The sequence below is a fragment of the Podarcis filfolensis genome, assembly GCF_964270895.1.
Source record: "Podarcis filfolensis genome assembly, chromosome: 7".
Taxonomy (NCBI): domain Eukaryota; kingdom Metazoa; phylum Chordata; class Lepidosauria; order Squamata; family Lacertidae; genus Podarcis; species Podarcis filfolensis.
The window spans coordinates 91067860-91089703 of NC_139603.1; the positions used below are offsets into that span (position 1 = coordinate 91067860).

At 58.5% G+C, this 21844-nt stretch overlaps 1 protein-coding gene across 6 annotated transcripts in view; it reads left to right on the plus strand.

The window, feature by feature from the left end:
- The first annotated feature begins 8408 nt into the window (after window positions 1-8408).
- PLEC (plectin) overlaps window positions 8409-21844 on the plus strand; it is a 118805-nt gene continuing 105369 nt past the window's right edge. For 2 of the 6 annotated variants that reach the window (XM_083621772.1, XM_083621771.1), the window contains exons 1-4: window positions 8409-8571; window positions 10515-10555; window positions 11129-11236; window positions 19588-19789. In XM_083621772.1, the coding sequence (XP_083477898.1) occupies window positions 8424-8571; window positions 10515-10555; window positions 11129-11236; window positions 19588-19789 (499 nt within the window). In that variant the 5' untranslated portion in view covers window positions 8409-8423. Of the gene's footprint in view, window positions 8572-10514; window positions 10556-11128; window positions 11237-13486; window positions 13842-15941; window positions 16065-18544; window positions 18665-19587; window positions 19790-21844 lie in introns of those variants that run through there. The other 4 variants (XM_083621753.1, XM_083621764.1, XM_083621769.1 and 1 more) reach the window with 3 other exon arrangements.

Below are 21844 nucleotides of genomic sequence, written 5' to 3' on the forward strand. Positions count from 1 at the left end.
GAGACCACGGAAATGGAGAAAGCTTTTTACATTCACTGCTGAGTGTGAACAGAAGAACTCAAACCAGGGAACTTGCCCTCCCAGGAGACAAGTGATGGCCCCCGACTTGGATAGTTTCAGAGGGAGATTAGAAGCCGCAGGATGAGAGGGGGCTCTGTGTTCGAATCCTGCTTGCAGGCTCCCCATCATAGGCACCTGCTTGGCCCCCATGAGAAGAGGAAGCTGGACTGGATGGGCCATGGGCCTGATCCAGCAGGCGCTTCCTCCTGGGCCTGGAGCAGCACCTGTTTGAGCCGTGGGGCTGGGGGCTCCTCCCTCCTGGCGCTGAAGAGCTGAACTGGGCACCTTCTCTGGCCAGCAGGAGTTTCCCTTTCCCTCGTGCACCACAAGGGGGTGCTCTTGTCGCGCCCACCTTGGCTGGTTGGTGCCAGAGAGGGTGTGTGTGTGTGAGGAAGCTGGCTGCTTTTGGGCAGGGCTGGGGGGGTGGCAGGGAAGCTGGCAGTTCCTGCACAAGAGGCATTTCCGGCCCTTTGTGTGGCTGCTTCAGGAAGCGCCAGCTCCCTGCGGCCCATTCTTCCACGATTGCTCATTACTTGGGGAACATGCGGGGGGGGGGGGCAGAATGTTCCAAACAGGAGAAAAACAACTGTGTTGGGGAAAGTCTCTGTGTGTGTTTGTTTTGACAGATCAGATGTTTTGAGGTCCTTTTTCTCTCTGGAGAAAATGGATCTGAGCCTTGGAGGTAATGGGAGGAGAAAGCCGGGGGGGGGGGGCCTAACAGGGCCCTGTTGCCCCCCCCCGCAAAGGAAGCATTTCCCAGGTGTTTATGAGGCAGAGGACCCCCCCCAGCTTAGTGATGGGCTCACAGGGTGACCTGTGGCTTTTTATGGGTGCTGTGGGGAGAGGAGGGGCATCACAAACTTTGGGGTTGGGGGAGACCCATGACGGTGGGCCAAAGGCCTCTGGGGGGGCCACTTCAGCTTGAGTGCAATGCTCCCCCTGCAAAAAAGGGCTTCAGCTGCCTCTCCCTCCAATTTAATGCACGTGGGGTGCGGATAAGGGCCCCTTTCTCCCTCCCTGGGGGGTCCTGTTCCCTGGAAGCTGCAGCCCCACCAGATCAAAGGGGCCGCTATGGGGCGGTGCCAGGGCTGCGGTTTGGGAGCAGAAGCTGCTTTTCATGTAATGAAAAGGGTTTGTTTGAGGCAGTTTTTCCATGGCAGAGGAGGGAGCGGCCGGGAGCCTGGCGCTTAACCCTTTGCGTGCTGCAGCCCTTCCTCAGCCAGCCAGGGCTGGTGGCGCTGCTACTGGGGGGGGGGGCAAGGAGTGTGCCCTCCACCCTGTGCTGCAGCAGAAGTTGTGCCAGGCAAGATCAGGGGTGGCCCTGGCTCAACGGTGCTCCCGATGCCTCACGCTCACGCCAGGTCACTGGGTGGTGGGAGCTGTCATAGGATGCGAAAAGCAGAGCTTTGCAAAAATGCCCACTTCTGTGGCTGAATATTCAGCCCCAGGATTTTGCAACTGACACCTGATGCCGCCAAGCACTATTTTGCCCTTGAGTATATGCAGAATAAGGTACCAAACCAGTTGGGACAGTGTCTCCCCACATGGCGGAAATGCCCACCCTCAGTCCAGCCAGGCTTGGGCTCTGGGGCTGGCCGGTCTGTTCTGCTGTGGCCTTGCAGAGCCCACGAGGGGGCCACTTGCTCAGGGCCCCAGAGGCCAGGCTCCCTCCTGAGCCAACTGGCAGCGGCTGGGCACTGGGGGGAAGGGGCACCGAAGCCAATGTGGTTTCGCTTTCTTGCCAGGCAGCTCCACACGCCAACTTCTTATAGGAAGAAAGGACAATGGGAGCTTGTTAACAACTTGGCCTCTGATGGTGCCCCAAGTCTTGGGTGCAAAGGCCTCCCCCCACCCCCCAAGCACAGCATGTCCGAAACGGGGGGGGGGATATGCAGGGGGAGCTGTGCTCATTCTTTGCCCCAGATGAACTTGGCTCCCAGCGCCTCTGCTGCTCTGAAATGCCCCCCCAGAATGGAACACCCGAAAGGGGGTGAATGGTTGTCTCCAGGAGTCTCTGTGAAACTCCCCCCCCCGGGTTCTGAGCCTGAAAGGACGGGGTCCAGGAGAGGCGCCTCAACCTTAAGCATAGACGTACATGGGCTCCTTTGTGCCCTTGGCAGAGGCCAGCCATGCCAGCCCCTGGGTACACCTCTGAGTGGGAGACACTGCTACCCACAAACTGAGTGGCTGCCAACTTACTCCAAGCAGGAGGGAGCAGAATGTGGGGAGCACAACAAAGCCCTGTGGAGGCAGCACAGTTTGGGAGGAGGAGAGTCCCCCCCCTTGGGCGGCCACGCTTCCAGTTCATGCCCAGCTGCTTCTCAGCTTCCACATCTCCCTCCAGGGAGAGCTTCCTCTGCAGGGAAATCAGGCCTTTGCTACTGTGGAAACGTCCAATTCCAGCTGCCTTCATCTGCAGTCAAAATATAAATCAATGACAATAATCTGCAAAGCATTGCAGTGCAAGGGCCAGTAAAGAAATTTAAGAGTTGCCTCCATTTTATTCCAGTAAGCTGAAGGCATTCTGCCATTTTAAAAAAACCCTCTTTTGTTTTCTTTTTCTGAAAAGGGGAGAGGACTTTCTCAGGAGGGGCTGCCTGAGCGAAGCCCTTTTGCCTCTCCTGGTCTTTGGGCCCTGGATGTGGAGGGGCAGAAAGAGAGACCTGAGACACACCAGACCCCCAGAAAACTTCCAAGTGGGGTGGGGTACTCCAGATGTTCCTGGACTCCCGCAGCCAGCATGCCCAATGGTCTGGGGTCCTGGGACTTGCAGTCCAGCCATCGTGGACGGGCTGAAGGCTCCCCAGCCGCTGCTTGAAAGCTCTGAAACCTTGATATGGGGCCAGAGGTGAACAGGGAGCAGATGCAAAGAGGGGAGATACCTTTGCAGCAAGGCACACCTGTCCGTTGCGCTTCCTCATGGCTGAAGCTTCTGGACTGCTTTACTACATGTTGTTGCTGTTGTTGTTTAGTCGTTTAGTCGTCCCCGACTCTTCGTGACCCCCTGGACCAGAGTACGCCAGGCCCCCCTGTCTTCCACTGCCTCCCTCATGCTGGTAGCTTCGAGAACACTGTCCCACCATCTCGTCCTCTGTCGTCTCCTTCTCCTTGTGCCCTCCATCTTTCCCAACATCAGGGTCTTTTCCAGGGAGTCTTCTCTTCTCATGAGGCGGCCAAAGTCTTGGAGCCTCAGCTTCAGGATCTGTCCTTCCAGTGAGCACTCAGGGCTGATTTCCTTCAGAATGGAGAGGTTTGATCTTCTTGCAGTCCATGGGACTCTCCAGAGTCTCCTCCAGCACCAGAATTCAAAAGCATCAATTTTTCGGCGATCAGCCTTCTTTATGGTCCAGCTCTCACTTCCTTACATCACTACTGGGAAAACCATACCTTGAACTATACAGACCTTTGTTGGCAAGGTGATGTCTCTGCTTTTTAAGATGCTTTTAAAAATATATATATAAATTTTTTTAAAAAAATAATAATTTACAGATTAGGAAACATACATATTTACAACAAAAGAATGCTTTTATTACATGTACTTTACATCTTTATCTCACTTTCCACCCAAGAAACTCACGGAGTTGTCTAGGCAGCGCAGCCCCCCCCCCAAGTGTGCAAGAGACTGGACCAAAATGGGAGGGCTCTAACGCATGAAGGGGGGGTCTCTCTCACCTCTCGCAGGTACAAATGGCCCTGGCGGCCCACGCCACCCCCAAGACAAGCAGCCCCCCATCCGTGGTGAGAAGGGGCTGCTGCAAAGCCGCGTTGGGCGGTGGGCTCCTGGACTCTCTTTCCAAAGCGCCTGGCTCTGGCAGGCAGCGCCGGGGCTCCCCGCCTCCCTTCGCCAAGGGCGCGCCCTCGAAGCCCCGCACCGCCTTCCCTCGCTGCTTGCGCGCGATCCCTTCCTCCCGCTGCGAGGCTCCTCGGCCCACGTCGCCCCAGGCTTGCCCGTCCAGGGTGGGCGCGCCCTGGCGCACCACCAGCGGGCATCAGGCTGCGGGGCACCCCAAGGCCCCTCCCATCCCAGAAAGCACCCCCCCAGCCGCGATCTTCCTCCAGTTGCTCCCTTTCGCCCCCTCCCCGCCCTGGGAGCCGAGCGGGGGCCAGGCGGGCCACCCCGGGGCCGGAGGCGGCTCCTCCTGGCGGGCTGCTGCGCTTCCAGGCTCGGCCTCTAGGGGGCAGCAGCAGCCGCGCCGCGGGAGGCCAGGATCACTTTCGCTTTCCCCTCCCCCCCCCGCACTTTCCCGGCAGCGCCCGCCCACCCCGGGGAGAAGGGCGGGGCGGGAGCCTCTTGGGGGCAAGCAGCCAAGAATCCGAGACCCAGAGAACTGGAGGGTTGGAAGGGACCCGGCGGGTCATCTAGTCCAACCCCGGGCAATGCAGGGAGCCGGCCCACAGCAGTCCCTGCCAATCACTGCGTCACACGGGACTATAATCAGCCCCTCCCTCAGTTTGGTGCTCTAGCTCTTTTCAGAAGCTGCTAGGCAGCTGCAGTGCCCACCAGGAGATCTTTCATGCCCCCCAGCCACGTGGGGCAGCCCCCGCCTCTCCCTCCTGGGCCCTCCAGCCTTTCTCCCCCACCCCTCCTTGGCAGCCCAGCAGGGTGGGGGCTTCTCTCGCCAAGCAGCCGGCTGCCCCAGCTACCCAGGGCTGAGCACCAGGAGTGGGTGGACCTCAAAGGGAAGGCGAATTCTTTGCAAGGATCCGAAAACAAAACTGTCCGCATGGTAATTCTGCTATACAAGTCTAGAGTGCATTTGGAACACTGCGTCCCGTTCTGGGCACCTCACCTCAAAAAGGATATTGAAGAATTGGAAAAGGTTCAGCAAAGGGCAGCCAAAATGTCCCAGGGTTTGGGAGCAGCTCCGCTATGAAGAAAGTTGCAGCACTTGAGGCTTTTTAGTTTAGAAGAAAGAGGCGTTAGGGGCAGAAGTTTCAAACTATTCCTGGCCTGGAGAAAGTGGAGGGAGACAAGTTTTTCTCCCTCTCTCACAGCACTAGAACTTCGTGGGGACAGATCTGTTGGACAGATCAAAGAAGAGGACTTCTTGCTCCTGCAGGAAGGAGGCAGAGATGGCCACTGACTTGGCTGGCATTTAAAAAGTTGGTTGTATCTGTCTGTCTTGGGAAACAGGGGAGGAGGCGCCTTTGGAGGTGAAGTCAGACTGCTGGAAGGTTGCTGGGGCTGTAGAGACCGATGCAGGAGAGACATGTTCTGTTGCAGCCAAGGCAGACAAGGGCATCCAGTTGTACTGCCGCAGAAGCCAGGGGCTCTTTCTTGTCTCTGCGCTCCTCCCAGCGGCCATTCCTCCTCCTCTGAAGAAGAAGAAGAGTTTCGATTTGATATCCTGCCTTTCACTCCCTTTAAGGAGTCTCAAAGCGGCTAACACTCTCCTTTCCCTTCCTCCCCCACAACAAACACTCTGTGAGGTGAGTGGGGCTGAGAGACTTCAAAGAAGTGTGACTGGCCCAAGGTCACCCAGCAGCTGCAGGTGGAGGAGCGGAGACGCGAACCCGGTTCCCCAGATTACGAGTATACCGCTCTTAACCACTCCACCACACTGGCTCTCAACTGGTCACAACTGGTCACTGTTATGGATGCTGGACCTGACTACACGCTGCGGTCATCTGGAAGGGGTTCCCACACAGTGGGGTGGACGTTGCCAGCCTTCATGTCACCTTTGCAGACATCTTTGGAGCCCAGAATGGGGCTGCCAATGGGGCTGGTGCCGGCATGTCCTAAATTAAGGGGCGATGAGGCTGTCCCTAGCTCAGAGCCATAAGGGCAGTGGCAGGAGGCACTGTTGCACTCAGGTTCTGCTTGGAGCTTCCCAGAAGAGGCTGCTCTAGCTGGACCCACTTTGGAGGAAGACCTTTGGAGGCAAAGCCCCCCAACCCCAGTCCATGTAGAGACACCAACACAACCGTGCCCCCCCCAGGCCTGCCTGTCCTGCAGCAGAGGGCAGGGGCTGGTGAGCTGAGAGGGAATGGGGGCTGGGGGCCCCTCTGCCCTCCCCACACTTTGCATGTGCTGCCTTAGCCTGTCCGCTCGCTCTGGATCCTGGCCAGGCCATCCCTGCTGCATCCAAGAAAGCTCTGGAGGTTCTCTCCAGGCAGGAGGAGAGGCGCTCAGCAGAGCAAGGCTGGCTGTTGGTTCAGAGGCTTCTTCCATTCTCCTTCCTAATTTCCCCCCAAAGACTTCTGCGTCACCAGAGAGCTTGCATAACAGCCTCTGGTGCTGGTTTTCACGTTGTGACATCCCCAGCTGAAGGTATTTTTGAAATCTTATTTATTATTGAAGCAATTTGCATCCCACTTTTCAGCAAAAAAAGGCTCCCAGAGCAGCCCCAGAGATCGGTAAAAAGGCAGTCCTGCCCCCCCTTATGCCTACAGTCTAAAAGACACAGCACAAAAGGAAAAAGGGTGGGGAGGGAGGAGAAGGCACACAATGACTCCCACTCCCAAGCAGACACGTCTCCTGCTGTGAGGCAGCTCACAGTTCAAATCTGGGTGCTAGCAGACTCCAAGAAGACCGCCCTGCATCTCGACTCCTCTTCCTCCCAGGGTACGTAGCACCAGCTCAGCTGGTGAAACTGGGCTGCTTGCTTGCTGCTGCTGCTGGACTCCTTTCCCCCCAGGGCAGCTGCTTCCAGCCAGGGGACCGGATGCTGCCCTCCATCTTGACCGGCCTCAGTTGCCCACGAGGAGTCCTGGCTCAGGGGTCCAATTGCCTTTGGTGAACCAGGAAGTGGTTGACGGAAGGGCAGGGGGAGGGAGTCAATAATAATAATAATAATAATAATAATAATAATAATAATAATAATAATTTTATTATTTATACCCCGCCCACCTGGCTGGGTTTCCCCAGCCACTCTGGACACCTCCCAACAGAGGACTAAAAACAAAATAAAACTTCCGTAAAGAGGGAAGCCTTTTCTTCTGGGCCCACTATGGGGCCCCTGGGCTCCTTGTGAAGCAGCTAGATAGAACCTGTTCAGAGAGGCTGGGTGGGGTACAAGATTAATAATAATAATAATAATAATAATAATAATAATAATAATTGGTGTGTTGCAGAATCCAGGGGCCCAGTTTGCACTGGCAAGTTGGAGCCCTCAAAAGGCGGTTGGCGACTCCTGCATGCAGAAATGTCCAGAAGGGAACTTGAGCTGAGCATTTTCCTTGACAGGCTGTTTTTCTCCCTGCAGAGAGGCTGTGCTGATCTGCAGAGGAAGGATCCCCAGACGCCACCGTCTCCTGTCATGGGGGGGGGGCTACCAAGGACGGCTGCCAGCCCTGATGGCTCTGCTCCGCTTCCGCGGCTGGAGACAGCCCTGCTTCTGAATCCCAGCTGCGGCTGCTCTTGTGCTCGGATCCTGCGCAGGAGTTCCCATTGCTGCTTCTGGCTGGGGCCCATTTGGCCTGATCCAGCAGCCTCTCCTGGTGTCCGTGTGTGCATGATGCCATGCGGCAAAGGCTGCCCTTCCATTGGGGGTGGCCCCACAGCCCCTCCTGCCTCCGGGACTTGCCTCCAGGGACCCGGCCGGGGAAGCCCCAGGGGCCTCTGTGGGGACTGGGGCTGCCCCTCTTTCTGGGTGAAGGCAGAACGGAGCGTCAGAGGCAAGATGAGTCAGCCCACCCATCGTTTCCAAAAATACATCTTGCTTTAGTTTAAAAAGCTGGATCTAGAGGCAGCTGAAAAGAAAGGGGGGAGGAGGAGGACGATCAGAATAAATCATGGAATCACAGAACTGTAGAGCTCGAAGGGGTTCCAGGGGTCATCTAGCCCAACCCCCGGCAATGCAGGAACCGCAACTAAAGCATCCCTGAAAGGTGGCCTCTCCACCTCAGAAGGAGCACAAAATGCCTCCTTGGCCCTCAGCTGGAGCTGAAAGTCTTGCCCCGGAGGGGGCTCTGAGACTCCCAGGGGGGCATTGGAGCAACTAGGCAAGGGGGCCAGAAGCCACGCTTGTATATGAGCCAGGCCTGGGGCCAGAGACCCGCTTTCCTCGTCCTCGAAAGCCCTTGGATTGACAGCACAAAGCCCTGAAGTTGTTGTCCTCCACTTCCAGGGGTGTGGGGAGGAGAAGGGGGTCCTCTGTGCCCCCTCAGGACTCCTCTGGCCCCGTCAGCCCTGGCAGGGCCTGTGTTCCCACTGAGGGTTAAGAGCCCGCCCTGCCCGTCTGACTCACCAGGAGCAGCCCAGCTGTGGGGAGGGAGGCAGCGGACGGGGCGTGCACATCTGGAACCCATCTGGGCTGCGGACAGGCCGGCGAGGGTTAACGGGGCCGCCGCTGCTGCCGGCACACCCTCCTTCCTTCCTCCCTCCCTCTCGCACCAAAGGCAGCGGCTGGCGTGGCACGGCTATGGCCTCCCTGAGCCCGTGGGCACTGAGCGATCCTGCCTGGCTGCGCGTGGCCTGGGTAGCTTCCCTGGTGCTGGGCTCCCTGGGAGTCTGGGCTCTCTTCCTGCTCTGCTCCCTGCGGGGACGCCAGCCCCCCAGTCTCTGGGCAGGTAGGTGCTGGGGCCGCCCATCCAGCCCCCCCTCCCCGTGGGCAAACAGGGCATCCTTGCCAGGCAGGGAGCCCTTCCAATGGGCTGCAGGAGGGAGGGAGAGGCTCTGGGCCTGACCCCCTCCTCTCGCTTGCAGGGGGGCAGATGGAGGGGCAGCAGGAGGCAGAGGGCTGCGGGGCCTTGAGACCATTTCTTGGGGTGTCTGCTGCAGCTTTGGAGGGGGTGTTAGTTATCATAATACTTGGATGCGATGCATTTATTTATCTCCCTTCAAAGTGAACTGGGGGGTGAGCAATATGGGGCACATTCCCTCTGCCCTTCCTTTGCCCCTGCAAGGCAGTTCCTGTGAGCAAAGTTCTCCTCCAGTCCTTCCTGACTCCAAAGGGCTCGGAGGCTTGACTCCCTGCGCTGGTAGCATCGCTCTTGCGCCCATTTCACAGACGTGTCTTAGCCACAGCCTTTCAGTGAGACAGAGCTCACCTCGCTGGACCACGCTGCCGTCCCATAATGCCCCAGCTAATGCAGCAATCTTCTCCCTCCGTTGACCTTTAGCCAGTGTCTCTCCTTCAGGAAAATAAGGGCTGTGGCTCAATATAATTATTATTATTATTATTCCCATTATTTGTTGGCTTAAAGCATGCAGTCAGTTTAAGATGATTTCTGATGAGCGAGAGGCAGAGGAGGCCCCTGTGGGAACACGAGGCTGCGCCCAATGGACCTCTGTCCCGGATGCAGAAGGGCTTGTCTTAGTTCCTCTCCGCTCCCTGACCCCCCTCCCAATATTGTAATTTGGAAGGAATTTGGGGTTAGTTCATCCAAGGTCAAAACTTGATGTTGATGCAGAGCAACACAGAGACAGAATGGCCATTCAAACGGCAAATGTGAGTTCATGCAAGAAAGTGTAAAGCGAGGCACATGAGAATTGGGCTCTGAAGGGGGTGATCGACCAGGAACGAGACCTTGGGGTCATGGGGAATAGCCCTCTGGACCCGTAAGAACATCACAAGAGCCGGCAGGATCAGGCCAATGTCCCATCTTGTCCAGCCTCCTGTTCTCACAGGTGCAAGCAGGATTCAAGCACAAGTGCTCAAGTGGGAGTGAGTTCCATAGTTTAACGGTGCGCTAAAGGATGATGAGACAAATTCATGGAGGAGAGGGCTATTGAAGGCTACTAGCAGGGTGCCGGTGATAGGGGGCAGAAGGGGCTTCAGTCCCTTCAATATTTCAGGGCAGGGGGCTGAGCCCCCACCAATATGGAGGGTGCCACCATCCCCCGCTGCCTGTGGGCCATCTTGTTGGCTGCTGTGGGAACAGGATGCCAGACTAGATGGGCCCTCTAGGCAATTTCTACTGCCCTTTATGAAAGATGTCTGGGGTGGTTTATGGCGAAGCCCAGGAGCAAACGAGGTTGTGTCGGTTTTGGAGAAAGTATTCTGGAGCAGAATCCAGAAGAGCAACTGCCTTAGTCCCGTTTCTGAGGCCTTCCTGAGGTGGCAGGTGATTTCCTGTGGCCTTCTGTTCCACAGGCTGTGGCTTGCTTTGTCTGGTGGATAATCAGGTAGCACCTTGTCCCTCTCCTTTTTCCGTGTTCTGGGAACTGGGCGCAGGGCAACAGCCACGAAGCCAAGACAAGGAGCCAAGGAAAGGCCCATCTGAGGGGGTGCCACTCCTGAGCCCCCTCCTCTTTCTCCACATCTGGAGGAAGTGTTGCTTCTGAATCTCAGTTGCTGGAAACGGCGGGGTCTGCGTTCCAATCCTGCTTGCCCCGCTTCCCATAATGGGCATCTGCACAGCCACTGGGAGAAGAGGATGCTGGGCTTGCTGGGCCGCGGGCCTGATCCAGGCGGCCCTGGCTTCCATCCTGCCCTCTGGCTTGGAGTGGGGCAGTTCTCTTTTCTCTCCACTGCTGGCCTAACTCTCTGCCCCCCACTCTCTCCCCCCAGGTCAGCAGCTGGGAGGAAGCAAGTCCCAGACAACCTCCGAGGTGAGTCCAAGCCTGGGTCTGTTTTGCACTCCCCCAGCCCACCCTAGAGCTCCCTGCTGGGGCTCCCCTGACCCCCAGGATTTGCAGCCTCTCATGCAGACCCCTGGGCCCCACACCTTACCCAGCCAGATGGACAGGGGCATAAGCATAAGCATAAGCGTAACACTGGCCCTGTTAGCTAGTGGCCTCTCCTTTTCCCTGCCAGCCCCAAACCTTCCCATCTCGGAGCCTGCTGCTGCCCTGCTGTGGGGGCTGCAGGCGGGGCAGGGGAGGGTCCTCCTTCACGTGATAGGGGGCAGGCAGGGAGCCCTCAAGGCCCCCATTGTCTGGGCACTTGACAAGGGCACTCACTTCGCCTCCTCACCATGCCAGCGAGAACAGAAGGCTCTTGGTTGCGGAAGGAGGAGGAGGAGGAGAGGGAAGAGAAAGACGTCCACGGCAGGCTGGCACGCAGCCACCCTGCGCCCCTTCCGGCCTCTGCCCCCTGGGGGCACTGGAGGGCAGGGCGTGCGCCTGCCTCTCAGGGCTGCTTGCAGGTCCCCAGACCTCTCTCTTTTTGTCTGCCACCCCCAGAAGCGCCGGAAGAAGATTGCCAAGGGAAAGCCGCCACCCAGTCAGAGGAAGGAGCAGGCAGCACCCTCTGGGCCGGACTCTGCGCCCCTGGCAGCAACAAAGCAGCAGGTGAGGACGGTCAGGGTGTGCCCGGCTAGGTGGAAGCCCAGAGGGTGCCTCTCCCCGCTTTGCACCTGCTGCTCAGGCCCAGCTCAGCTGCCCCTCACCCCCTGTGCCACCCGCCTTGCACCTGGCATGGGAGGTGCTGGTTGGCTACTCTGAGGAGCCTCTGCTGCTGCTGCTGCCACCACCATGAACTTCTCCTGGCTGGATCCTTTCGCCACAGGCCAGAGCCCCGGGGGCGGGGGGGACACCTGGGAGCTGAGGGCCCTCAGGGGGCAGGTGGAGAGATTCTGCTCAGCTTCCTCCCTCCTCGACTTGCTTCTTTCCCAGGAGGAGAAGGAAGAGGTGTGTTTTATGTTGATCCAGCTCAAGGGCTTATTGTGGGTGGATATGTTACTTATTGCTGAATGTTATTTGCAAACCACTTTGAACATTTGGGATGCAAAGGTAGCTCAGGGGCAGAAGAAGCCTCTCCCACTGGCCTTCCTATTGCAAAATATTAAAGCTCTGAAGATGAGGTGTGTGATGAGGCTTGCAGGATGAGCCCTTCCAAAACCCTGTTTGAGAGCCAGTGGCAATGTGATGGTTGGCATGTTGGGTTGGGAGAGACCTGGGTTCAAGTCCTCCCCACTCAGCCATGAAGCCCACCTTGGGCCAGTCACTGCCTCTCGGCTTGCTCTACCTCACAGGGTTGTTGTTGTGCAGATTCAATGAGGAGGGGGAGAACCATGTATATGCCACCTTGAGCTTCTGGGCGAAATAAACAAATGCAATCAATCAATCAATCATTCAATCAATGGCCGGAGGGTCAAGGATGCATGCAGCACTTTTCCAACCTGTGCCAAGGTAGAGGGAGCCCCCCCCCGTTTCTCCCAGTGAGTTTACGATCCGTGGAGAGGCAAGAGGCCGGGGGGGCAGAACTGGGCACCAGAGCAAACCAGAGGGGTCCCCAAAATTTTCTGAACTTATTTCGAAATGTACGCAACTTTCATGGATACTGCAAAATTCTCATTTCAAAGAAGAGAATCTGGTGCTCAGAATTCCCCTTCAGAAAAGCACAACAGGCAAAAGGTCTCCTAATATTCTCTAACGAATAAAACACAACTCAAAGCAAACAAACGAAGCAGGCAACTCCCCCTAACCAAACAAATAAATGTGAAGAATGTGAAAGCCACCTTCTATAATAATAATAATAATAATAAAACCACTGGGAGGGACAGAGTGGCTTGGCAGATGCCAAGAAGGATGTTTGAAGGCACCAGGTGCCCACATGTGCCACATTGAGGACCCCGGGCATCCCAGGGTGGAGAAGAGGGGACCCAAGAGGCCCAGATCTTGCATAGGCTCCTTTTTCTACTTCACTCCTGCCTCTGAGAGACAGGCATGCAAAGAGGCTTGTTATCTGAGGGGGATGATGGTGAGCACAGATGCTCCCGGCTCCCTAAGGAGTCTCTCCAGGGGGACCCACCACAATTGTCCCATGCGCAAGCCATGGGGGTTTGGCAGCGGAGCCTGAACACTTTGACCCCTTCCTCTGGGCTGGGGCAGTTTGGCCAGTTGTGAAACTCTATAGGTCAATGTACACAGTTCCTGATGTGGATCTACACACAGGGGAAAACCCCCACTATAAATAAGTCAGAAATTAGATGGTTATAACAACAAACAAACAAACCCCTATATAAAAATGGGTATAAAAATTTCCTGCTCTCTGGTGACATCTGGTGTTGCATGTTTATAGCGCATCCAAATTGTTGTTTCCTTACTAATGTAGCTGAGTCCCTGGAGCTGCCTTGTGGCAGTGAGTGCCGCAGGATGGCGCCTGCCTAGGACTCATCCTTTCATGGGTTGGTCTGTGGGTGCTGCCATTTCCCAACAGCCCTTCTCCGTCTCTGTCCCTGGAGCGTAGGAAGAAGGTGCCTTACACAGAGTCAGGCCGCTGGTCTGTCTAGTCCAGGGTTTCAGGCAGGGGACTGGAAGCTGCCGCTGGTCCGCCTTGCTCAGTTTTGTCTGCAGAAATGGCTCTCCGGGGTCTTGGGCAGGGGACATTCCCAGCCCGACTCGGAGATAAAAGAATCACAGAACCGTAGGTGGAAGGGACCTGAGGGTCATCTAGTCCAACCCCACAATGTAGGTGAGATGCTGTTGGGGACTGAACCTGGGACCTGCTGCCTGCCGTTCCCCTGCTGTGGGGAACCTCCTTTTAAGCAGAGTTGGGGTGGCCGTCTGCCAGGGATGCTTCCGTTGCGATTGCCATCCAGCTCTACCCTTCTCTGGTTCTATGAAGCAATGTCCGCCAGGAAGCCTTGCTGAGCGCCTGCCCCGGGGCCTTGGGTGGGGCTGCTGTGGCTCCGGACAGCCTGGCCTTGTTCTCTGTGCCAGATCAACAAGGCACCACGCGGGTGGTGGGCAGGAAGAGGCCCTTCCTCTGCTCCTCCTCCGCCCCCGCCGCCCCCTGCCATTTAAGACTGGGCCGCTTGCTGCGTTCGGCAAGACCCACGCTGCCCACGAAGAGCCACTTGGGGGCCCTGGCTCCATCCTGGGGGCTCACATGCAGCCGACCTTCACCCGCCGCTGCCTGGCCTGCTGCTGCTGCTGCTGCTTCAGGAGGCCTGTAGGTAGAGCAATGGGGGCTGTGGGTGGGGGGAGCTGTGGGTGCCACCTTCTTCCAATGGAATGGGCTCCTCTGCTCCCAGGGCCAGCTCTTGCCTGGCTGCATGGAGCCCTTTTGCATCAGTAACAGGGCCCTGCCTGTCTCTGGGCTTTACCAGCTCTTATAAGAGCCACAAATAAGGGGAGGGAAGTAGCTAGCTGAGTGGCAGAGCATCTCCCAGGTTCATACCCCCCCCCCCCGTGGCATCTCCAGGCAGGACTAGGCTAAAGTGCCTGCTTCCAAGACCTCTGCCCATCTCTAGGCTTCAGGGCTTGCTGTTATGGCCTGCGGGACTCCCTGCCACCTGCTTGTGGAGTGCCCGCGAAGGCCCCTAGCACAGCCTGGAGCAGCAGCTCACAAGCAGAGGCCCAAGACCTCGCAGCCTCTTCCGCCACTTTTATTTCTTGCTCCAGGGTGGGGGGCTCCTGAACTTTTAGCTGGGGTGTGACAGGCAGGCACTAAGCAGCTGTTTCCCCACCAGTGTGTCTCCTGGCTTTCGGAGGCTGCACCAGTTGAATGCCTGACTGTTGCGCGGCTCTTAATAGCACTGGGGAGCCGGGGGCTGGGGGTCTGTAGCTGCCCTGGGAGGGGGGTCCTGCGCCTGGGGGATTGGGTCCTTTTTGCCCTAGGTGACTCCCACGGGTGGCTTTCTTTCGTTTTAGGCCCCCCCTCCACCAAGAAGGGAAGGGGCCACTTTGCAGAGAGCCCCCTCCCCGGCCTACGTGGCACATCGTGTCTCAGGGGTGAATCGGGCTTTGGAAAACACAAGTGTCACCCCCCCCCCAATCTCCCCATGTTACCCACGAAGAACACGGTCAAGCGGCAGAAGCTTCGCGCTGGGGGAGAGGCTCGGCTCCGTTTTGAGCATTGCTGGGGGGGCAGAGAGCAGCGGCGCCTTCTTGGCTTCGCCCGAGCTCCTCCTGGGTGGGGCGCGGAGTTTCCTTGGGCTTGTGGGGAACGAGGGTGGGGCTCCCAGCTGCCTGCAGTCTCCGCCTGGCGGAAGGCGACCAGGAGATGTGGGGGCAGCAGTGGGGTGTGTTTGTATGGGGTGCGGGCGAGGCCGGGGCTTCTCTCTTCAGAACGGCTAGGGTGGGGGTCCTCTGCCCCCAGCCCCCCAGTGGGAGGGCAGGCAAAAGGGGAATCGGGAATTGGACAGCAGGAAGGCCGGGGGGGCGGTGGTTGGGGTGCAGATGAAGCCGCGTGGTGTGATCTGAGTGCGGCTCCCCAAGGGCAGAGGAAATGGGGTGCGCGACCCCCAACTTCCTTTTATTTTCCGTGGCCCCCCCTCAGGGCTGCTGTCACTTTTCTCTAACCACATCTTCCAGCGGGATGAGCAGGGGCTGAAGGTGGAGGGGGGGCTCTCGATATTCGCCTAAGTGCGCGCTCTATTTATTCGTTTTGTTTTCCCGTGGAAGGCGACGTTGCCCCGGGATTGTGTGCTCAGAGGCCCCGGATATCCCCGTGCTTGTGGGTCAGGCCAGCCGAGGTCAGAGAGCTGCCCTTGCCTGGCAGAGATGCAGAATTCCTTGCCTGTCCCACCCTGGGGGAGATGGGGGTCCCAGTGGGGAGGCCTGCGGGGCTCTCCCAGTGCCCCCCTGCCAGCAGGCCAGGGACCCTGGGGGCAGGCGAGGAGGGAGGGCGCGCTGTGCCCCCCTGCTTGGCAGGCCCCGGCGTGGGTCCGGCTGCCAGGGCGCTCTGTGTTTGTGAGGCTGGCAGCGGGGCGGGCGGATGGGCTCCGTCCATTGTCCGGGTCTGAATGGGCTCTGTTCTGCTGCCAGCCTGTGCCCTGGTTAATAATTCAGCCGGCCCGGCCGCTCGGCGCTGGGCGGGTGCGGAGGCGAGATAGACACTCGCCGGCTCTGTCGCGCACGCACACGCGCACACGCATGCACACACACACGCGCGCACACACACCCTGCAGGAGCTGCAGTGCTCAGCAGAGCGGGAGGCGGAGCCTGCGCTGCAAAAAACGGCTGCATGTTGCTAAGGCGAGCCCAACTTATCGCTGCCGGCGCTGCTGCCAGGCGCTGAGCCCCCGCAGGGTCGCCCCTTCCCCATGCCGCCTGCCGCCTGCCAGCTGCTCCCTGCCCATGCCCGGCCGGCTCTCCTGGCTGCCTTGGCAAGGTAGGCAGACATGCTTCGTGGGCAGGAGAGGGGCAGGACGCACCCGCGCACCCGGAGACGGTGAGTGGTCGGGGGTGGGGGGTCTGCCGGCTTGCCCACCTGCCCTCCTTCCTTCCTAAGATGCGGCAGGAGAGTGCCAGGCTCAGGGGCGAGGGATGCCAGGACGGTGCCTCCCTGCCCTGGCCGGCTTCTGCTGCTGCTGCTGCTTCCACTGTGCCCTGTCTGTGGGTCTCGTGGGGAGCCAGTCTGTGTTCTCGGCTGGCCTGGCCTGCAGCAGATGTCCCAGAGAGCAGAGTGGGGCAGAGCTGGGCGCCCCCTGCAGACTCCGGGCCCTGCTGTGTGGGCAAAGCAAAGGGGAAGGAAGCCATGGGGCGCTTTGCATTCTCCAGGCAGAGCCCCTTGGGCAGGGGGAGGGTGCTGCTGTGGGGCTAGGGCACCCTGGACCCCCACCCCCACCCTGCGGTTTCTTCCCAGGCCTCCGGGGGTGCTGGAGTTGGGGGGTGGGGAGAAGAAGGTGGAGAAGCCAGGCCCCCAGGGGCGGGAACCGGTTAGGGGAGCTGGGCCTGGGCTCTGGCCTGCTGGGCTGGTTCCTGGCCCTGAGGCCAAGCAGTCCAGCTGGGATCTGGAGCCTCCTGCTCACAGCCGGCCTTCCTCCCTTCCTCCAGTCCTTCTCTAGGGCAGCGTGCAGCTTCTTGAGACCCAGAGAAAGGGTGAGTGGGGCTGTGGGATCCACAGGGGAAAGGCTGGCCAGAAAGGGGCCAGTTTGTGGAGCCCTTTGGACAGAGAGGCATTTTGGGCCCAGAGAAGCCCCTGTGCAGGAGGAGTGTGTGGGGCAGGGGGTGGGGCGCCTCCTGATTTCACCTGGGCTTGTGTGTCCCCCCCCCCGCCAGCTTCCTATTGGTGCCCAGGAAGCTGTGTCCATGGCAACCACGAAGTGCCAAGTAGCAGGCAGAGCTGGCACTGTCACTTCAGCCCCCAGCCGCCCTGGAGGATGCGAAATCACCCCCCCCCCCACTTCCTGGCAGAAGCAGCCTGACGTCAGGCTCCCCAGTCAAGAGGCAGTTGGGGGCGGAGGGGGTGCACCTGAGAGGGGGCTGCATTCTGTGCTGGGGGGGGGCTCAGGGGCCTAGAACTGGCTGCTGAGATGAAGGCAGGCAACAGAGCCTCACAGGGTCCAGAGGGCTTAGCCACGCTTTCCCTGTAATGGGGGGGGGGCTCCAGGTCTCCCTGCCTCCTCCTCTCTCCACCAGGACATGGGGGGAGCCTCTTGGGCTCCTGGGGACAGAAGGAGCTCCCTTGGGCACAGAGTCAGGCCACAACTGATCCCACACTGACGGGCAGCAGCAGTGGACCCATTGGGGGGGGTCTTTCCCTCACCCTGACCTGGAAGAGCTGTCCTTGAGGATGCTCCAGCCCTGAGCCAGGGGCCTCTGCCCATCTCTCTGCCAGGCCCTGCCTGTGCCCCTTCACTGGGCCAAAACGGAACCCGGCTGGCGGCAGCTGTCCTTCAGGGGCTCTGGGACCTGTGTTCCTCCTTCCCCAGAGCAGGGGGTGAGTCAGCATGGAGGAAGTGTGGCCTGCCGAGGGGAGAGGCAGGTGGGGCTGGACTCCTAGCTCTGGTGGGGCAGGTGGTGGAGAGCAAAGTGCTCCTGCAGCAGCCAAAGTTTGGGTCCTCCAGGGGCTGTCTAGTCTAACCCCTGGCTGTGTGGCAGGACCATAGAGGCGCACACACACACACCCGGGCCAGCCTGTACCAGGGAATGGGTGGCTGTGCCAGGGGAAGGATGCACGTGGGAGCGCTCCGAAGGGGGAGGGTGCCTGTGAATGCATGGGTGCCAGTGTCTATGTGCAGGGGTGTGTGTGTACATGTGCGTAAGGGGCGTGGGGTCTTGGGTGGGGTTGCACCTCAGCTGCTTTGCTTGAGGCCACGAGAGCCTCTTGGGTTGGGAAAGAGAGAGGGCTTCCTGTGCTGGATGAGGCCGGGGGCCCACAGAGCCCAGCATCCTGTTCTCCCAGGGCAGCTCAGATGCCCAGACGGGAAGAAGCTCACAAGCCTCCTCTGCTCAGCTGCCCTTCCCAGAAGTGGGATTGGGAGGCAGTGCTGCCTGCAACCGCGGAGGCAGGGATAGCCCTCCCCTCCATAAACGTGTCCTCTTTTAAGGCATCTGGCTTGGTGGCTATGGCTGCCTCCTGTGGCAGGGAGTTCCACAGTTTAACCTGATGCTGCTTTCTTTTCTAGGCCACGACTCTTCTCGGGCTCATCTTCCTTGGAGCTCCATGAGTTCTCGTTTTTTTTACAGAGAGAGTTGTGGTTGCACTTTTATCTCTCTTCTGAGATAGGGAGGAAAGACTGGGGAGGGGAAAGGGTTTGTTTAATGCCTGGAGACTGACTAATTATCATTTCTCTTCCGGGTAAGGAAGGGCGCAAAAACGTCTGCCTTTCCCCCCTCCTCTTCCGGAATGTGTGGCTTGGCTGGCTTGCTTAAGATACCTGGGGATGTTTCAGGAGACAATTTCTGGCCCTGGAGCAACTTTTGCCTCTAGTTAGGAGGGTCATGAAGAACCATTTGAAAAACGGTGGGGGTCCACCTCCCTCCGCTGCTTGTTGCGCTGAGGCATTCTGGGTGGGGGCTTTTGCTCCTGGCCCCCATCGTGCCCAGGTGAGCCCCAGGAATTGCAGCACTAGAATTCCTCAAGGCTGGGGGTGGGGGTGCAGCAGACCGGGCCTTGGCAGGGCTTCCTCAGCCTTTGGCAGTGTTGCTCAGTGGTTAGTGCCTTGGGTGGCCCAGCTCTGAATCCTCATAGTCCCCAGGGGGCTGTTTGGGGCAAGTGCTTCTCCTTCAACCTGGTAGAAGTTCTCCCTCCCGCCCCCCACCTCCAGGCACTTCCCCCTAACCTGGAACCCCATCAGGAATGCAGACCCCCCCCAGCCTCCCCTCAGGTACTGAAGGCCAGCTGCTTGGGAGTGCCTGGGGTGGGGTGTCTATATCACCCCCCCCCCCAAAAGCAGAGCTTTCATAGCTGGTCATAGCACGGGATTGGCCCTCTGGTGTCATATGTCTTCTCAGGCCAGGGGGATTCTGGGTGAGCGCCAGGATTATCCTGGAGGATCGTGACCCCCAAGTGGTGGGGCAGGATGGTGCTAGCTGTCCTCCTGGGAGCTCCCCCTGAGCAGCCCCAACAGGAGCCAGGACAGGCAGCAAGGAGTTGAGGCTGACGGCTTGGCTCCCACTGGGGGTCTTCGGATGGAGGCTTCTGAGGCTGGCCAGGAATTCCCCCTCCCTCCCGCCAGGTTGCCAAGTGACCCCCTTGGGATGAGGACTTTGCTCCCCTCCCTGCTGCAGGATGCGGCTTGGCTGGCTGGCTTGAGCTACCTGGCTCCACAGGCAGATCCTCAGAGCCCATTGTCTGGGCTGCAGAGCTGCTCCTCAATGGGGGGGAGGGGGCTCCTAGGCCTTCCCTGCAGGACAAGCTGCTTTGCTCTGGCCACGGGGACCCCCCATCCTGCAGAATGGGGGCCCAGGGTGGGGCCAGGCTGCTTCCTGTCTCTGCATCTCTGACGCTGCTCCTCCCCGCCTTGCAGGAGGTGATGTCTTCTTCCCGCCGGAAGGAGAAGCCGAAGATGGCGGAGGAGAGCTCCAGCGGCAGCAGCGGGGGCTCTCCTAGTCCGGGGGACACCCTGCCCTGGAACCTCCCCAAGCACCAGCGGACCAAGAGGACCAAGGCGTCGTCTGGCAACGGGACGGTCCTGGATCCTGCGGAGAGAGCAGTCATCCGCATTGCAGGTAGAGAGGGCTGAGGCTGGGAGGCCCAGATCAGGGGGTCTTGCTGGATCGGGGCCCTGAGGGTGAGTGGCTCTCCTGAGCTGACCCTGGTGAGGGCACCAGGAGCTTCTGTGAGCCACCATCCCTGGCCCTGCCCCTCCTTGCGCCGTGTTGTGGCGCAGTGTTGTTGTGCACCCAGGGGTCCCTCTGGGGGCCACTTGCCAGGGGTGCTTTGTGCTTTGGGGTCTCCTGTTGCAGCTGAGTCTGGGCTGGGTGTTATGTCGGGGGCCTGCGCCACGTCTCTTGAGTAATTGCCCAGCAGAGCTCTCTAGGATGGTCTGTAGGCGGTTGAGATCCACGTTGGTGGAGGGAGTCTGGGGCGCCTCAGAGACCCCTTGGGAGTTGCTCACGGGGCACTTGGGGGGCAAAGTTGTTTGCCTCCTTAGGGAAATGGATGCCACATTTGATGCAGCTCCTGGTGAGGTTTCCATTGCTCCATCCAGACACGGTTTGTGGGGTCCGTTTTCGCCACCCTTGAGAGGGTGCTTGTGAGTCTGTGCCCAGCGAGGTGCCCTCTTGACCTCTGCCCTTCCTGGTCCTGGTCCTGAATGGGGTAACTGTGCCCCTGAAGGACCAGGTGCGCAGCCTGGGAGTCATTTTGGACTCACAGCTGTCCACGGAGGCACAGGTCAAATCTGTGTCCAGGGCAGCTGTTTACCAGTTCCATCTGGTACGTAGGCTGAGACCCTACCTGCCCGCAGACTGTCTCGCCAGAGTGGTGCATGCTCTGGTTATCTCCCGCTTGGACTACTGCAATGCGCTCTATGTGGAGCTACCTTTGAAGGTGACCTGGAAACTACAACTAATCCAGAATGCGGCAGCTAGACTGGTGACTGGGGGCGGCCGCCGAGACCATATAACACCGGTCTTGAAAGACCTACATTGGCTCCCAGTATGTTTCCGAGCACAATTCAAAGTGTTGGTGCTGACCTTTAAAGCCCTAAACGGCCTCGGCCCAGTATACCTGAAGGAGCGTCTCCACCCCCATCATTCTGCCCGGATGCTGAGGTCCAGCGCCGAGGGCCTTCTGGCGGTTCCCTCACTGCGAGAGGCCAAGTTACAGGGAAACAGGCAGAAGGCCTTCTTGGTAGTGGCGCCCGCCCTGTGGAATGCCCTTCCAGCAGATGTCAAAGCGATAAACAACTACCTGACATTCAGAAGACATCTTAAGGCAGCCCTGTTCAGGGAAGTTTTTAACGTGTGATATTTTAGTGTATTTTTGGTTTCTATGGAAGCCGCCCAGAGTGGCTGGGGAGGCCCAGCCAGATGGGCGGGGTATAAATAATAAATTATTATTATTATTATTATGGGTGTGATGGAGGGTCACAGGTTGGAGACCCTCTCTTTCTTTTTTAAAAATTTTATTTACATTTTTCATTATTACCATTTCCAAAATCACATTCGCTTTCAAAAATATATTTCCACCATCAATATCTTTCTTTTAATAACAACATTCAACATCTTCCCTTCCCTGTCGCCTTTAATTTCCCCACCATTCCTGCATATTCTCATATATCGATTTAGATCACTGGGGTTGATGAGCCTTTCTGTGTTGAGGGGGGCGGGGTGCCTGCTGCCCTGAAAGAGGGGGTAGGGTGGCCCCTCCTCGGAGGAAACCCACCCTGCGCCCTGTTGCAAATACCCCCTTTGGGGGCAAAGCACTTGAGATGGTCGTGGGGCAAAAACACAGATCTTTGTGGAGGAAACAGACCTCCTTGACTCATTTTGATCCGGGCTGAGATCAGGGTTGGAACTGAATCAGCCTTGTTTGCCTTGATGGGTGACCTTGTATCGAGAGAAGGACGGAGCGAGGCCACATTGCATTGCGTTTCTCCTGCTGATTTTGAGTTGCTTTTATTGTCGGTTGTACATTGCCTTGAAATATATATGTGGAAGTTTAATAAACCAAAACAGATAGGTGGGGGCAGGGATGGTTCTGCCCTCTCAGCCTGGGACTGCTAGGTTTGCTCAGGAGGTTTTGGCAAGGAACCCGGAGATTTCCCAAAAGTGCCTCTT